This window comes from Phocoena sinus, chromosome 3 (genome assembly GCF_008692025.1).
Source record: "Phocoena sinus isolate mPhoSin1 chromosome 3, mPhoSin1.pri, whole genome shotgun sequence".
Lineage (NCBI taxonomy): Eukaryota > Metazoa > Chordata > Mammalia > Artiodactyla > Phocoenidae > Phocoena > Phocoena sinus.
Window position 1 is genome coordinate 1,485,994 of NC_045765.1, and position 17,465 is coordinate 1,503,458.

The window sequence follows — 17,465 nt, forward strand, 5'->3', positions numbered from 1 at the left end:
CCTCTTTGTAGCTCAGACGCAAGTCGCTGATGGTAATGTGGCGAGTGGCACAGCCTGGCGTGAGCCTGGAGGTGCTGGCCCCAGAGACTCGACCTCTCCGTGTGTAAAGCTGAAACAGGCCAGCACATGGGCCCCCGCCCCACACACGGCCTGCAATCCTCACCACCTGTGCTCCTGCAGGCTGGGGTCTGATTGCTGGGGCCACCACCTGTTTTTGCTCAGCTGTTTGCTAAGCAAGGGCTTTACGTTTTTGAATTGTTGTAAATGAGAGTATTTTGTGACCTGTGAAAATGACACCAATGCACATTTTGGTGTCCACCAAGTTTTTGGCCACAGTCACGCCTGTCTGCTTACACGTTGTCTGATGCTTCCGGCTACACAGCTGGGTTGACTGGTTGTGACAGTGACCATGTGGCCCCAAAAGGCCCAAACATTGACCATCTGGTTCTTTACAGAAAGTCCGCAGGCCCTGCTACAGGTGACTCTCTCCGTGGTTCTTAGATCATCACAGACAAGCTAACGGTATCCAAACACAGACAACAGCAGGCTCCGCTACCCTCCCCTCCCCTCACGAGGACCCCACGCACTCGCGTGGACAAGTAGCCACAAGGCGGCAAAGCTGAAACCCCACTTGGGCGGCACCAGCGGCCACGGGCTGCAGGTGTGCTCCGGACACCTCCATCCACACAGGAATTCTTGCAGGCTGAAGGCCACCGGGGCCCAGCCCGGCCGGCCCACCGAGGGCTTCCCCCCAACGCCCCCGAACCCCGCCCCCCACCGCCGGCTCACTGCAGCACAGAAAAGGCAAAGACCCAGCCATAAGTATCAAAAGCTGCGTTTAATTGTAAGATTCAAACAGAAGCAAGGCAAAAACTGCAAACTGAAACTTCAGGAACTAACATCCTCCTTTGAATTCCTTGACGTTTGTCAAACCTCCAAAACAGAAAAAAGAGAGATTCCGCGCTCTTTACCGACGTACAAAATGGCTTAGAGGAAGGCGCAGTCCCTAGAGGGAGGGCGGAGGTCCGCTCGGGCCTTCCCCCAAGGCTGCCCCATGGCTGCGTCCTGGTCCCGGCCTCTAAGGCCAGGGGCTCCCGTGGGGCTGGTCAGGTCCAGCTGCTCCAGCCCCGCCCTCCCACCGGACCACCTGTTCTTTTGAGACACACTCAGAAGCAGGTGGGAGACGCCTTCTGTTTTTTTTTAGGAATAAACATCGTTTCTTCCTCGAGAGGCGTGGCTGAGAGGCTGTGAGTCTGGCTGGCGCTGGTATTGTGTGGAATGGACCGTGGTCGCCCCCGCCTGCTGTGTACAGCGCAGCAGCGCGCAGAGGGACACAGTGCCGGCGTGCGGCGTGGACGGGGTGTTGGGGGGGTGGGGGATGGGGAGCGGGCCGGGGCCCTGGCGATCAGCAGCCCCGGGTGCCTGTCCGGGCGCCGGCTCTGTCGCCAGGCGGTGACACGGGGGCCGGCGGCATCTCCGTCGTGAGGTTCAGAGAACCCTGTCCGTGAGGTAGAAGACATAACGCCAGTTCCAGAACATCCTCCCACATTCCAGAAGCTCCCCGTACCCCGTGCTGGAGTTGGAGGCCGAGGTGCGTGCACTGGATAGGGTGCTGAGAGCGTGCGGGTGCCTGTGGCGAGGGTGGGAGCCGAGTTCCCTTGAGCTGAAAGGCAAGATGGGGCCACCGGCCTGGCACCAGCCCCGCCCCCGAGAGGGGCAGTCCGAAGGGCTCGCACCCCAAGAGGCGACACTACCAGAATTTCAAAAAGTCGTGGCCGTTTATTCAAACTTGGAGGAGCTGTACCACAGGCGCTGGGCGCTTCCGGGCGATGGAAGGGCCGGGCGCAAGTCTCGGCGCTCACCGCGGGCCCCCAGGGCCGCGGCGGCGTCCAGTGCAAACCCCTGGGGGCCCTGCTGGGCAAAGGCGCCCCTCCACCAGGAGCCAGAGACCCGCCCTCTCCCGGCCCGGACCCGAAGGGAAGCAGCAGCAGGGTAAGCACCAAACTGGGCGTGTCCGCGGTCAACCGCGGAGGTGACGGCCCCGCCCTTCCCGGGGCACCACCGCCGCAGGAAGCGGGGCGCGCGCGGGGTTGGCCTCAGCCGGCCGGGGGCTTGGCAGCCACGCGAGCTCGGAGCAGGGCTGGGGTCCGGGGTGTGGCCGGGCTGGAGCAGGACGTGCGCATCGGCCAGGCCAGAGCACCAAGTTGGGGGCCGCGCGGGTCCAGTCCCGGGGCGCGGGGGCCGAGTCTGCACCCTCCCCTAGGCCGAGGGGCCGGGGGCGAGGCCTGCCGGACTCTCGGGCTCCTGGCGGGGCGCGCCGGCCCCGCTCTCCTCGGGCGCGGGCGACTCTGGGGGCTGCTCCGCGGGCGGAGGGGACGGGGCCGCTTCTCGGCCGGGAGGCTGCTGGGAGGGGGCGGCGTCGGAGTCCGCCCGGGGCTGCGGGCCGTCGGCGGAGGCGGGCGCCCACGGCGACTGAGGTAGGTCCTTCTGGGGGAGGGAGGAGGCCCGGGTTGGTGGAGCCGCGGGGGGGCTCCGGACCCAGGAAGGAGCCGCGCTCGCCAACCGGCACCAGCACCGCATGAGGGCCCCACCCTGCCTTCTCTCCCTCCAGAACCTTCCAGAACCAATCCACCAGCTCTGTAGCAAAGCCAACGCCCGCCGGGAGGGAGACCTTTGGGGACGGGGGCACTGAGCGCAGGAAGCCATCCCGACTCACCGGGTCACAACAGTCACACCACATGTAAAGCGTGTTCACATCTATGCGAACAAGTTACACACACACCGGAAGCGCTCAGAGCCCCCATCAGGGCAGGATGGGTCTCCTAACAGGGCCCACTAGAGACCCCGCAGGCCCGGAATGCCCTTGAGTTGCAGGGATACAGCGGTCACCCTGCGCTGCACGGGGACTGGCCTCTGTCCCTTTCCTCTTCAGCTTCAGACAAGAACAAGGCCCAGCCCGCCCCCTGCCCGTGGCCGAAGCAGCCGGAACCCCAAGTCCAACCAGTCCAACCACATGGGTTAGGGTTAGGGTTAGCAGCAGGGCAGCAGCATCACCCCGAGCCACACCACGAGCACGTGTACCCCTCCCCGTTCTGCAGCCACGGGAGCAGCACACCCAAAGCAAAACCTTCCAGAGACGGGACACGGGCTGTGGGGTTTAGTTGTAGCGCTAGGAGGTCTTACTCAACTTTAACTCTAGTTAGGGCTTATTAGGCTATTATTTCTTGCAGACATTCATAGCAAACTGGTATTCACCACAAAGCCGCTGCCCGTCCAGAACATGCCCAGCTCCCTGCGCCAGAGCGCCAGGGCGCAGCTGGTGACGAGCGTGCAGGGCACCAGGTAGAGGAGGGCAGGCTGGCCGCGCTGCATGAGGGCCAGCGCCATGAACGTCACCAGGAGACCGATGCCGTAGGCTGCGGAAGCAGAGACAGGCAGCACGTTACCCTGGCCGGTCCCAGGCTCACCACCCACTGATCACAGGGGCAGGAGAGGCAGAGCTCGCGCCAGGGCCGTGGCCAGCGGGTCCTCCCCACCCACACCTTCCCGGACGCTGGCAGGCGAGAGTGCACACAGGGGTCAGCAAGGAAAGAGGACGGAACGAGGGCCCAGCCGCCAGACTGGGGAGAGGAAGCGGGCTGCCGCCATGGGAAGGCCTGGAGTCCCGGGAGCGGCTGGAGGAGCCGCAGAGGTGCCCCAATAGCTCATTTTTGTAAGCCTCTAGTTAGAAAAATAATTTGAACTGAAGTAACGTAGGTACAGAATTAGGAAATCAGACCTTTCATAACTGAGTCGTGACCGCATGAAAGCACTGAGGGGTGAGAAGCGTCCGCATTTCCTGCTCCCCGTTCAGCATAAAACAGCATGTTATTTAGGGATGTGAGTCCAACGTATAAAGACCCCCGCGCACGTAGAGCACAGGGACGGACATACAACACAGCACACACGAGGAGTTAGAGGGGTCGGCCTGAGCGCAGCGGCGTGGGGCTCACTGTACTGACCTTGCAGCCGTACACGTGCAATTACTCCCAGGTGAAGAGTTACAAAGAAAGACACCATTTACTGGCACATCCCCTCCGAGGCAGAGCCCCGTCTCCAGCACCTGCGTCTGCTCGGGCTGCCTGCCCTGCCCCTTACCTCCATGTTTCCAAGCGATAGGCTTGTGCAGGGAGAGTTCCCGCTTATCGGCTGTGGACTAGCCACGTGTCCTAAAGAAGTGATTCAACCGAGCCAACTACAGGATTTCAGTGACGGGAACTACAGAACAATTTGACAAACTAGTTCACACGGAGAAAAGCTCTGCAGGCGCATCTGGACGAGCTAATCATGGAGTGTGAACCCAGGGGGCAGGAGCGGGGAGCACATGTCTGGACCTTCAGGAACCCGGACGCCAACGGCCCAAAGTACGCCGGGAAGGCCAGCCTGCATCCGCCTGGCCCTGCTGGGGGCCGTGGCGGGGCCTCCCCTCAGCCGTGTCGGCTGGCAGGGCCTGTGTGCTCTGCACCCCTGCTCGTCCTGAAAAGCTGACCCAGCAGGACAAGAGAACTGGTTTGGACATTTTTAGAAATGATTGGACTCAACAGAAAATGTGAAGACATCCCTTTGGTGTAAATGGCTTTAGTAACAAAGGAAACAGAAGACAAAGGAAAAAAGAGAAAGACAAAGAAGACCAAAGAAAAGAGAAACAACGACCACCGTGCAAAGTGACAAGGAGGCCTGTGACGCGGGCGCAGGCCTGTCCCCTACCACCCCGCGACAGAGGACGGGGCACGGCCAAGCCCCCGGGGCAGCGGGCTTACCGATGGTGCAGGCCACGAAGTAGACCCTGGAGGACTGCACCTGGATGTCGAAGCGGTGGCAGTAGGCCACGAGCAGCCCTGTGGGAGAGAGGCCGCGGGCAGAGGCCGGGCCGCAGCCCCAGCCAGGCACCGGGGGTTCCCCCGGAGGGACCAGGCACCGTGCCTTCCTCCCGGCTCAGGAGGGAGCTGGCCCGGCGCCACCCTCGACTCCTGGCAGGTAACCAGACCTCCAGCGAGCGCAAACCCCAGCTCAGAGGCCGCTTGGTGGGGGGAAGGGCCCGGAGGGGGACCCTGGGGGCAGTACGGCTGGGACAACACCTCCCTGCCCCCCAGGCTCCACTGGCTCAGCTCTGCCTCTGCCCACCAGCCCCTGTGGCCTGACACCCCCAAGGGCGCACCCGGGCCGCCAAAGCCCGGCCCCAGTACCTGGGACCAGGATGTCCCCGAAGCCCAGGAGGGAGAAGGGCCGGTCACACAGGGCCAGCGGCGAGGCGTTGAGTCTGGGCACCTTCAGCACCATGGGGAGCTGGGGAGAGGGGGCAGCGTGTCCAGGAACCGCCAGCCGGCGCTCACTCCGCTTACTCAGCACCTCGGCCGTGGGCACCACATACCTTCTCGTGGGTGGCCGAGTCTGATGGCCCGGTTGCCACCTCCACCATGATGCTGTTCCCACTCTAAGAGAAGGGGGACTGCGTCAGACGGGGGAACGCGGGGTCCAGGGCGGGGGGGGCGGGGCGGGGCCCAGAGCCCACCTTGGTCAGGAAGGGCGTGATGAACACGAAGAACACGTCGTAGATGAACAGCACCAGCAGCAGCAGCGTGCAGGCCTGGGAACGGGGCGTCCTGAGGGCTGTGCTCGGGGACCTCCACCGGCCCTGCCCTCCACCCCACCCTGCCCAGGGTCCCAGACGCACAGACGCTCCAGGACGTGTCCCTGCCTCTCCCAAGGCTCAGAGTTTCCCTGTGGGGACGAAGCCTTTAGGACAAAGTCTGAGCACGGGCAGCCTGACCTTCGGTGCCCTGGAGGCAATGTCAGGCCTGAGGCTCAGGGAGGGCGACTTTCTGATGGGACGCTTCAGAGAGACACAGCCGCAACCGGCCAGCCACGGGTCTGGGCAGGTGACGGACGCCCGGCTTCACGTCTGCCTGTGTGTTCCTAGGTTCCTCCTGCTGGGGTTGGGCCTTGGCCCAGGGTCCCGGCCCGAGCCCTGTGCTTCTGCCCCCTTGGTTTCACCTGGTTTTCCCTCCTCTGTTCACCTCACCAGCAAGGAGGCGGCCCTGCTCCGCGCGCCCGCCCAGGTGTTTCCTCGGCCAGCAGTCACAGACGCTGCCGCCACGCCGTGAGACAACTCCACTGATCCTTAAGCCCTGTCCCCAGGAGGGTGGCCAGAGGGACGGATGAGCCAAGACCACACGGCCCACACAGGGCCAGGCTCAGAGTGGAAGGCCCTGGGCAGGGCTGCATGGCTGGCGGGCACGGGGCTGACCCCAAGAGACCCCGTCCCCTCGTCCGCAGAGCGCCCCCACCACCCCGAGGGGCCCTCACCTTGAACGTGGGGAGGCGGATGGTTTTCAAGGTGTAGAGGCAGAAAGCAATGCCCAGCGCGTCCTGAAGGATCCAAGCCCACCTGGAAGGCAGTGCAGCCACGCTTGGGCGGGGCCTCCACCAAGAACCTCTGCCTGCCAGGCCCCTCCCCTGCCCTGGAAGCCTCGGCCGCCAAGTCCAAGCCACCCAGCGCCCAGACGAGCCGCAGAGGCCCTTATGCAGACAAAGGCAGCAGCCGACGTCCTGAGGCCCGTGGGGGGACAGGAGGGGCAGCAATGGCTGGTAGGAGCAGGGGGTGAACCGACCCCCCAACCCTGACGCCACGGCCAGAGAAATGCAGGCGCGTGCCAGGGCCTCTGTCCCTCTGCAGCAGCAGCTCTCCCACCCAGATCACAGCCCGGGGCAGGGGGTGCAGGGCGAGCGGGGACCATGTATCCAGCGGATTCAAATTTCTTTAAAAAAAAAAAAAAATTTTTTTTTTTCTTGGCTGTGCCGCGTGGCTTGTGGGATCCAAGCTCCCCTACTAGAGATGGAACCTGGGCCCTCGGCAGTAACAGCGTGGAGTCCTAACCACTGGACCGCCAGGGAAGTCCCTCAAAAATATCTTTTAAAAAACTTAGAAAAGCAGGGCTTCCCTGGTGGCGCAGTGGTTGAGAGTCCGCCTGCCGATGCGGGGGACGCGGGTTCGTGCCCCAGTCCGGGAGGATCCCGCGTGCCTCGGAGCGGCTGGCCCGTGAGCCATGGCCGCTGAGCCTGCACATCCAGAGCCTGTGCTCCGCAACTGGAGAGGCCACAACAGTGAGAGGCCCGCGTACCATGAAAAAAAAAAAAATTTAGAAAAGCAAAACTTGTACCCGCCCAGCCAAATACCCCACACTCTCTGAGGAAATAGGGACTTGGGGCCCTGAGGACATCATGTGGAGTCCTGGGAAGCAGGGCGCCACCCTGGCGGGGCCACCTCCAAATTGGGAAGTCAAAGTTGTGAGATGAAGCCCGCGTGCGATGAGGCTCCCCGCTGGGAAGTGGCCCCACAGCCGGCCCCGTCCTCCCTGCCCCTCAAGTTACTCCTCAGAGCTTCATGTGAGCGCACGATGAGAACCTCTCTGGGCCAGGGCGCTGGTGAGAACAGAAAAGGTTCACCAAGGCCACATGGGCGCCCAGACATGGCAGAAGCCGTGGCCTGTTCTACCTTTATGCGAAGGAGCGAGCCTCCTGGCTTGGATTTAACCATGAGCGTCCCTATTCTCTTTGTGTACAAAGGACTCAAAATATTTTCATGCTTTCCTTCTGCCAGTTAAATCTGTTGTAGCTCCAAACAGCAGCACAGCCAAGAGCGTTTAACTGCCCCGGGAGAAGCTCAGAGAAAGTGCCAGATGGTGTCAGTGACGGCAGGCGGTGGCGCGCTGCCTCGCGGGGGAGGCCCCCCCGGGGGGGGGGGGGTGTTGGGAGAAGCAGAGCTAGCTGAGCAGGCGGGCGGGCACCACAACGGAGCAGCGGCCGAGCGGCGCCAGGCCACGTCCAGGCTGCCCCGGAGCACACGGCTCGGCGCCCAGGCAGCAGTGCCGGCGGCATCTCACGCCCAGATTGCGATCGCAGATCCCGGGGCACCGGACAAGCCACAGGGCAGGCAGGGCCAGGCCTGGACGGCGTGCGGCCACTGCGTCCAGAGCACTGACAGGAGAGCCTTTCATAACCAGGAGCTGGCCCAGCTCCAGGCGCCCCGAGCAGAGGGCTCGGGGAGTCGTGGGGAGGTCAGAGCACCCGAGGACAGCTGCACCCACCCCCAGCAGGGCCTCCAGGACTGCACTCACTGGTCCTCGTTCCGGAAGACACCCCACACCACACTGACGGCCACACACAGCAGCGCCAGGAGCAGCATGCGGACCTGAGGGCGCTTGTGGAAGTAGGGCAGGCTGTTGTCGGGGACCCTGAGGGCAGGCAGGCAGGTGGGGAGGTCAGCGGCCTCTGACCCCCACAGCCCTGCCTCTGCCCAGCACCTGGAGGGTCAGCTCAACTCCTGCCCAAAAGCCCGTGGCCTCCCCGTCTGTCCTCCTACTGTCCGCCGGGCTCTGCTCCCAAGGGCCACCCCTGGCCCTGGCCCTTCCTCTACTTTACCTTATCTGTTAAACTCACCATCCCTCACCTTTTATTTCTAGAAGGGAGGCTCCCAAGGGCAGGGCAGGGCAGAGTGGGCAGGGGCAGGGCCTTGGGGGAAGCGACCAGACCTCAGCCAGTCGCTAAGCCGACCCCACCCGCAGGAGCCCTCGTCCAGTGCTGTGACCCCTCTCGCACAGCCCTCCCTGCTCCAGGCCCTCCCCCAAGCCCCTGAGCCAAGCTTCCTGACCCCGTCGGACCTCGTCTAAACCCTTCCGTTTCCCACCTGCTCCACGACAAGCAGACCAGACCCCTGACCGCAGAGAACCTTCGGAGCCTGGATCAGCAACGCCGCCTGCCTGCTGCCCCCAGCTGACATCCCCCGAGGGATCCCACAGGCCCTGAGCCAGAACAGGAGGCCCACCCAGGGGCTGGAGGTTGGGCCCGTGAGCCCCCAGCCAGCACGGAGCGGGCGCCTGCTGTAATGCCTGCACCGTGCCAGACTGACCGAGGGCTCCGGAGGGCGAGGGTCCTCGGCCTCAGCAAAGCTGTGGAGCCTCCGGGGGCCGGGTAACGGGAGGTGGGAGCAGACGGGCCACAAGGCAGCAGAGGGGGGCCAGGTGGGGGGTCGCCCGGGGGCTCACCTGCATCTGCAGAGCGGCAGCCGCTGGAGGAGCGGCGACAGGCAGCTGTAGAGGCCCGTGGAGGAGGCCAGGCAGAAGATGCCGATGATGACGTAGACTGCAGGGCGGGGCGGGCAGTCAGGGGAGCCTGAAGGACGGCTCTGTGCCGCACTCCCTGGCAGGGTGACCGCCCCAAGGGAAGGAAGGGGTAGCCCCAGGCCCCTCCTGGTGAGGCCCCTGGACTCCCCCCTCCCCCGCCGCCCTGAGAGCCGGGGCCGGGGACCCACCGAGCTGGTCGTAGAAGTAGTAGAGCAGCACCAGCATGGAGCAGCACATGACCACAAACACGCAGATCATGACGGGCGTCACGTCCACAGCCTCGTCCTCGTGCTTCTCGGGCCCGTCGTCCCGCTTGTGTTTCATGTACCTCCTTGAAAGACAAGAACGGGCTGGGGGACGCCCTACCGGCCGGCACCGCTCCCGGGGGCCAACGGCCACAGACATGGGGAAGGACAGGCAGGGGCAGCCTGACACAAGGGGTCTGGACAGGCTGAGGGACAGCTTGCCCGGAGGTGACCACCGTCACCTGCCCCATCGGCCAGTCCCCCGTCCCCACCCACCATGTGTACCTGGGGTCCCCCCCCCCGACAGAGCCAGTCCTGCCGGAGGTGGGGCTCCGGTCCCCAGGGCCAAGCTGTGGTGGCCGCATGGGGGCCACCCTGGACCCTGGCCCTGTACCAACCCCGCCACCGCCCTTCCCTGGACGGCCGGGGCGAGGTCTCCCGTGGATGCCCCCGCCAGGCTGGGCCCGGGCCGGGAACCCTGAGGGCAGGACAGAATCGTGGGGAGCGGGGCCCTCAGGGCTTTCAACGGGTCTCCTGGGTGTTTATAGCAGCTGTTTTCCAGAAAGCTCTCTGGGCATGCGGACTCTCGTGGTTACTTGCCCAGCATTACGGCCACCCGTCCGGGACGCACGCACGCGCGCGGGCCACTCACTTCCTCGCGTCCCGGCTCCCGGCCCAGTAGCCGCCGAGGGCAACGGTGCCCACGGCCATGATGAAGATGACGACCATGTTGTAGTCCAGCATGGGCTCCCTGGGGGCGTACAGTGCTGCCCGCACCACCCGGCCGGAGGTCTGCCTCAGGGAGCACAAGAGAGCTAAGGCCGGGGCCTGTCCCCTCGCCACCCAGAGGGCCGAGGCTGGCCCACTCGAGGAGCCCGGGGCCGGGAGATCCCGCCTCACCCCACGCCCTCACCTGCTACTCCTGACCCCAGAGAAGCGGGCTCTGCCGGGATGAGCTTCACACAAGGTGGGTGACAGGGCCGCGCATGTGTGGGAACACAGACCCCGCCCCCAGACAAGCATGAGTGAACGAGGGTGGACGTGGCCTGGGAAGCGGCCCGGAGACGGACGGTGGGTCCCTTGGGGGAGACGCGAAGCCTGCAGTGGGGAACCTGGCTACCCCCATGCCACTGTGTGCTGCAGCTCGCCTGCTTGAGACCCGGCTCCCCAAATCAAAGACGCACCAGCCTCTGGTCAGACAGGGCCGGGCCGAGCGAGGGGCCGGGCAGGCCTGAGCAGGGGGTGACACTCAGGGTCTCTGGCATGGGGGAGGGCCGGGGTCTCCATTCCTGACGTTCACAGCACTGTGGGCACACCATCTCCTCAGGCACTGGGCCCAGCTGCAGACAGGGTGAGGGACGAGCCTACCTCAAAAATGTCCAACATGTCTTTGTAGCTGAGCAGGGCCACGGGAATGCCGATCTCGTCGTACTGCGTCTTGTTGCCTCCTGGGGGGACCTGGGGGAGGGGGGAGAGGGCGGCTGGATGGCTTAGCAAGGCCCACCCAGGGCGGGGCAGCTCTCCCTGAGGGGACGAGGGGATGGAGGAGTCCTGCGTGTGTGTCAGGTGGGAAGGTCACACTGCCTTGAGGGCAGGCCAGCGGGCTCGGCCCCTCCCTCTGGGGGAGGGCAAGCTCCCCTTCCCTCTCAACCCTGGGCTTGGGTGACGCTGGTCTGCCTTGAAGGGCCTGAGGGAGAGGGTGGCACGTGGCCCACACCACCTGCTCCTCAGGCAGCGGCCTTGTCGGAGCCCAGCACCGCCCTGGGACAGGGCCCCTCCAAGGCCACAAGCAGGAAACCCCCGCCCCCCAGGGCCCCTGGCGGCCCAGGAGGGGACCGGCAGCCGCACCAGCGTCTCCTTGCTGATGATGAGCAGCCCGCGGGCCCCGCTGCCCTGGGCCAGCCGCACTTTCTCGTAGAAGGTGCAGTTCCCCCGCGCCACCAGGGGGATCTGGTTACTGAAGCCTTTGGCAGGGAGGTCGGCCGGAGAGCAGAGCACGGAGGTCGTCCAGTCCCGCACCTGCAGAAAAGACTGCAGGAGGGCGGCCTTCACGTGAGACGCTCCAGGGGAGCCAGGGCGCGCAGCATCCTCGGGGAGACAGGTCGGCGGAGGCCACCGCGGCGACCACCGCCCCTACGCAGCCTCACCTCAAGCCTACATGGTCTCAGCCCCACACACGCGCGCGCACACACACACGCACGTGCACAAGCGTGTGTGCACACCCACCCCGAGCACAAGGCAGACGAGAGGGGTACAGGGCGGCGTGTGCTCAGGAACCCTCCCCGCCTCTCTCGAGCCCGTCACAAACAGCACAAGGTGCGGGCGGGAGTGCTGGCCTTCGTTCCACCCGCCAAGCCAGGAACTGGGCACCCTGAGTCCCTCTGGGAGGAGTGAGGCCAGAGCAGGGAGCAGAGCATCCAGGCTACCCCAAAGACGGGGCCGGGCACAGGCCCTTCCTCCGTCCTCAACGGCTCTCCGCAAGACCCGTCCTCCAGAGGCCCTCGGGAGACCCAGGGGAGGAGTGGAGGGAGGGCAGCAAGCAAGACAGACAAGACCCTGCGTCGGGAGGGGGCTCCCGCGCTGGCCGGTACTCACTGCTTTGCTGAGGTCGAGCGGCAGGTGGGCCCACTGCGGGTTGTAGACGATGCAGTAGTCTTTGCCTTCGGGGCCCCCGGTCTCGGACACCACGTGCACCATGCCGTACTCACAGGCCACCTGGACAGGGGGCAGCAGTCAGAGAGCCGACACAGGGCCGGCCCACAGCACGACCTGGCTTGGGTGGTCCCTCGCTCCGACAGCACAGATGGGATACGACTGTCACATCTTAGGGGGCGACACGATGAGGAGGGCAGGGCCGAGCCTCCTCAGGGAGACCTGGGCGCTGACAGTGGCTGTGTCAGATCCCCTCCCTGTGGCTCCAGTGGCAGGAATGGGGGAGTCCTCCTGGGACTACAGGGAGAACGAGAGCCCCACGCCACTGCCATAAGGCAAGAAGGGGATGGGGAGTCAGCGGTGGCCCAGCAGGTTCCAGGCTCCCCGACAGGCCCCCACCGAGCGAGACCAGCAGGCTCAGGGCAGAAATGGGGCGGCGGAGCTCGGGTCATGTGACCAGCACCTGCTGGGCCACAGGCCGGTGGGAACCCCTGGGTCAGAACCTTGACCTTCCCTGCCCAGACGCGTGGCAAGTGGACGGTGCGAGAGGCAGGGCTGCTCTGGGCAGGGGGCCCTTCATGACAGGTGGCGTCACCACGACCCCAGCAGGGCCCAGGCAGCTGACAGAACCTCCTCCCCAGCACGTCCCGAGCAAGTACAGCAGCGCTCCCGATGGGCACGGGCAGCAGAAGTGCCCGGCTTCCTGGCCCACTACTCCCAGGAGGATGACAAGGCCTCAAGTTCCTCCTGCCCAGGCCCGTCAGGCAGCAGGCTGCTCGTGGAGGGTCCCACAGAGTCCACGTGGACCCCGCCCGCTCTGACACGGAGCAAGGTCGAGGGCAGCCGGCTGACTGCGGAGGACAGGGCGGGCTGGGCACACGGGCCATCGGGGCCTTTGCTCCGAGTGTGAATTCAGCGTGAGGTAGAGGCGCAGGCCCCAGAGTCCTTGCAACTCCAGCCCCCCCGCAGAGGGCAGCAGGGTGGTCAGGACCTGGGAGCGGCTTTACCTACATGAGAAACCAGTATCGCACACGAGTGTCCCCACCGCCTGCTCGTCCCCTCCCGCCTGGACCGCTGCGTCCCTGCCGGGGCTGCTTCCTCCTATAGGCCCGGCTCAGCTATGGAGCCCCCGTGACGACCTCAGCCCCAGCGGGTCTCACGCTGTCTGGCCCTGGTCTGGGCTGCTCCCTGGGGCTGTGGGACCTGTGAGGGAGGACGGGTCCCAGAGAGAGCCTTGAGCAGGGAGCCCGGCCACGCCACGCCCACAGGGGCCTGGGCCCACCCCAGCCCCTTGGCTTCTTGGAGCTGGAGAGGTCCAACTGGACCCCAACTCTGCACACTCCGGCTCCTGGGGCCATCCCTCTGTACCACCTGGAGGCTGAGACAGAGACTGCACCCCTCGGTGACAACAGGCAGTAGCCTGTCTGTGCGGGGACAGACCCCCACCCCCATCTGGCCTTCCCATGTTGCAGGCGGCAGTGCTCCGACTCAGCTGGAGTCCCAAGGGGCCGTGGCCCCAACAGCAGGCCTGGGGCACAGACCAGCTCGGAAGGCCAGGCCCTCTGTGAATGTGTAACGGGGCCCAGCCGCTCCAGGAGCTTCTCCCCACTGATCCACATCCACTGTCGGTGTGGAGAGGAACCGGGGCCCCCACTGCCCCTGCCCGGCACTTTGGTTTGTCGCCTGGAGCGAGGTGCCGACAGCCGAATGGGCTGCAGGGTGTGCTCAGTGAGGCCATGTTTGCAGGGCACGTGGGCACTGCCACCAGCGCTCGAGGGAGGGAAGTGTGGTGACCTCCCCACCCACCCCTGCCTGGCCAACCTCGTTCCCTCGACCAGAGGCAGGATGAGAAGCCCCCTCTTCCGGGTTCTCCCCACCAGGCTGTCCCCAAGTACAGTGCCCAGCCCTGTGCCCCCACCCCAGGTCAGCCCTGCCCTGCCCCCCACCTTGGGCCACTGCAGGGGTTCTGTGATCCCTCAACCCCCAGGCTGAATCCGGCCCACCTTCTGTGTTTGTCAATAAAGTTTTATCGTAATATGTCTGCCTGGTTGCTGAACGTAGGGTAGGGCGTATGCTGCTCTCTGCAGAGCCTGGGAGTTACAACAGAGGCCATGTGGCCTGAAAAGCCACAAATACTGTCTGGCCCTTTGGAAAATGTTTGCTGACCCCTGGTCTATGGGATCCGAGTTGCTGGTGAAAACTGTCGGTTGTATAAAATGGGAATGACTAAAAGCATTTGTTTTTAAAAAGTCACTGAGAAGCACAAGGGCGCACTTCACAACTCTCCCCTCACAATGTGCACAACTGGCTTTCTGTTAAGAAATAAGCCTGGGCTTGTATCAGACACCCGAGAACACAGTCTCGCCGTGAATACGGTCTCCTCCCTGGGAGTTAAAGGGCTAGGAGAAGTTCCTCCAAAGGGCCCAGGGCTGTGAGTGCCCCCCGTTCCAGCACAGCCCATCCCAGTTTGGAGGACGAGAAACAGCTGGGGCTACCAAGGACAGGCTACCTCCCGATGCGCCACAATTATATCGAGCTCAGGAACTCCTAGGGAAACTATGCTTCAGGATGACAGTGAGAGCATCCATGTCACGGGACTTTGAAAGAAGCTAAGGGGTCCAGACAGGGAGCAGTCTTCCTAGGACTCGGTGAATTCTAGAAGGGGCTAATTAGGACCTGGGAAGCTTAGAAAAAGATGTGCAGGCGGAGGGGGCAGTGGAGGGGTGAAGGGGCAGGCGGAGGGGGCAGTGGAGGGGTGAAGGGGCAGGCGGAGGGGGCAGGCAGGGAGAACACCACTGTGTTCAGATCTGCCGAGTAAAAGGCCCCACATAGGCTGTATGTGCACAGCTTACAGCAACTGGGCAGGGGGTCCAATCTCTCTCCCAGGGTCACAGAATGGTCGGGAATGAGCTTCGACCTGTGAGCAAGCAGCCTCCCGCCCCGTGGAGAGCTGGCCTTACCGGGGCGCCACCAAGAACCACACACAGGGTTCTGTCCTGGGAAGGGCTGGCCCAGGTGCTCTCCCGCTTGCTTCTACACCCTACTTGGCTCCCCACATTCAGGGTAAAGTTCCAAATCCTCACCCAGCGGGAATAAAGTCCAAACGTCCCAGCACCCGGCTCCGACCAGCCCAGTCTGCTCCCCTGGACTCCAGCCAGGAGAGGCCACACGTTCAGCCTGCCCTTTTCCCCCTACGCCTGGAGCCACTCCCACTGCTGCTCCCTCCATGGCCTTCCCTGCAAGGGCACCTGAAGGGCCTCCACTGGGATGACACCTTCCTCAGGTGTAACCATTGGATTATCCTACACGCCAGCTGTAGTGGACCCTCACCGTCTCCAAGGAAATCATCAGCTCTCGAGGGGTAAGGGGGAGGGATAAATTGAAAGACTGGGATTGACACATACACACTACTATATGCAAAATAGGTAAGTAATAAGAATCTACTGCATACACAGGGAATTCTTCTGAATACTCTGTAATGACCTGTATGGGAAAAGAATCTAAAAAAGAATGGATATACGTATGTATAACAGATTCACTTTGCTGTATGCCTGAAACTAACACAACATTGTAAATCAACTATACCCCAATAAGAATTAAAATAAATAAATCTATTATTAAAAAAAAAAAAACACATCAGCTCTCACACCTCCAGCCCTGCTCCCATCACCTGCAACAACCTTCTCTACCTTCTTGACCTAGCAAACGCCCACTCATCCTTCAGATCACCCCTCAGGCACCTCTGCTTCTGAAAAGCATTCCTAGGCCAACTGCGTCCCTCCTTCTGAGGTGTTCCCGTGAATCTCCGCCTGCCTATCGCTTGGCCCTCATTTGAAATATCCGGAGAGCTTAAAGTCCCTGCCTCCAAAGGCTCAGACTGCTGGGGAAGACGAGTGAACAGGGCTGGGGGAAGTACAGGGGGCTGGCAAAGCAGCTGGGGAGGGGGCGTCCCAGAGAGCTTCTGGGAGGGAGGGACAGCTAAGCTGAGACCTGAAGCATAACCGGGGAATTCAGGGAAACAGAGACCAGTGAGCAGAGTGCCTTCAAGACACTAGAGCTGGAGAGAAACGGGAAGCTTCCTGACAGCCAGATCACAGAGGCCTCCCAAATGCGCCAGGAAGCCACCAGAAGGCTCGCATCTGGGCACAAGACACACTTTGAAAGGGATCACTCCTGCAGTGTTGAGAATGAACTGGGGATTCAGGGGGACAAAACTGGCCACGGGAGAAGGCCAACCGCCTGGAGCAGAGGTGGGGGCACTGGAGCAGAAGGGTCAAGGTTAACGGCCCAGTCTGTAGGGGCTGTTGCGGGGTGGGGGGTATTTCCTGAGCTGTGGAACCTGGCGGGGAGAGGGAGGATTTGGAAATAAAAGATGCGCTTATGACAACGTACATCAGCCATTTCCTGGTCGGTCCCCCGCTAGCACTGGAGACCCTGAAGGTTTAGTGACAAACAAGTAGCATGCTGCGCGCTCGTGGTCCCCTACATCGTTTTGCCGACTCTGCACTGTATACTTATCTTCCTTTTGCAGACGAGCAACGGACGCTCAAAGCGGGAAACTCCCTTGCCAAGGTCACGGGAGCAAAAGATGGGGCGGCGATTCGACCCCACTCCAGGGCTGGGCTCCTGGCCGATTCCCGACACCACCAGACACTGGGTGCCGCACTCGACAGTTTACCACAACCACGGGGAAAGGGAGGAGTATGGCACTCAAGGGGAAACTGAGGCTCAGAGAGGGGTAGCCCCCCGGCCAAGGCCACGGAGCCAGAGAGGGGCGTCCCCGGCGGCGGTGGGAGACCCCGAGACGGACCAGCAGGGGCCGGGGCGGGAGCGGGTGACGCTGTGGCTGAGAAGGACTTCCAGGCGGGGAAGGGAGACGGGCCGGGGACAGGCCCGCAAGGTCACGACCGAGCCCCGGGCCAGCGGGCCGCCCGCACGCGGGGCGCGGATCCCCTAAGCTGGCTCCTGGCCGGGCCGGGCGGGGTCCTGCGCGGGGCCTGGGTGGGGGGCGAGGGGCCGGGGCACCGCGGCCGGCGAGGCCGGCGGGGTCGGCGCCGCCCTCACCTGGGCCGCGAGGAGGAGGAAGGCCGCCGCTAGCCGCGCCAGCGCCGCCGCCGCCATGTCGCCCGGTCCCAGCCTCAGGCGTCGGCAGATGTTTCCCAGCAACGCCCCGGCGCATCGCGCCACGCAGGCGCCCTGCGTCCGCCGCGCATGCGCGCAGGGCACGGTACAAAGGGCGCAGCGGCGGCTCCTGCGCACAGCGACGCGGCCGGCAAGATGGCGGTGAGCGTGCGGCGAGGCTGGCGGGGTTGGGGCCACTGGCGGGGTTGGCGGGGCTGGCGGGGCGGAGTCCGGCTGCGCTCCCCGCCTCACAGAGCTGTTTCCCCTGCAGGACAAAGAGAAGAAA

At 63.9% G+C, this 17,465-nt stretch overlaps 1 protein-coding gene across 10 annotated transcripts in view; it reads right to left on the reverse strand.

The window, feature by feature from the left end:
• Nucleotides 1-819: 819 nt before the first annotated feature.
• SPPL2B (signal peptide peptidase like 2B) overlaps nt 820-17,465 on the reverse strand; it is a 48,819-nt gene continuing 32,173 nt past the window's right edge. For 5 of the 10 annotated variants that reach the window (XM_032625115.1, XM_032625116.1, XM_032625117.1 and 2 more), the window contains 15 exons: nt 12,002-12,121; nt 11,255-11,437; nt 10,775-10,864; nt 10,059-10,198; nt 9,350-9,492; nt 9,084-9,180; nt 8,157-8,273; nt 6,346-6,427; nt 6,057-6,167; nt 5,552-5,626; nt 5,411-5,473; nt 5,226-5,325; nt 4,800-4,877; nt 3,256-3,416; nt 820-2,487 (listed from right to left, as the gene is read on the reverse strand). In XM_032625115.1, the coding sequence (XP_032481006.1) occupies nt 2,260-2,487; nt 3,256-3,416; nt 4,800-4,877; nt 5,226-5,325; nt 5,411-5,473; nt 5,552-5,626; nt 6,057-6,167; nt 6,346-6,427; nt 8,157-8,273; nt 9,084-9,180; nt 9,350-9,492; nt 10,059-10,198; nt 10,775-10,864; nt 11,255-11,437; nt 12,002-12,103 (1,770 nt within the window). In that variant the 5' untranslated portion in view covers nt 12,104-12,121 and the 3' untranslated portion in view covers nt 820-2,259. Of the gene's footprint in view, nt 2,488-3,188; nt 3,417-4,799; nt 4,878-5,225; nt 5,326-5,410; nt 5,474-5,551; nt 5,627-6,056; nt 6,168-6,345; nt 6,428-8,156; nt 8,274-9,083; nt 9,181-9,349; nt 9,493-10,058; nt 10,199-10,774; nt 10,865-11,254; nt 11,438-12,001; nt 12,122-17,122; nt 17,445-17,465 lie in introns of all 10 variants that reach the window. The other 5 variants (XM_032625108.1, XM_032625107.1, XM_032625111.1 and 2 more) reach the window with 5 other exon arrangements.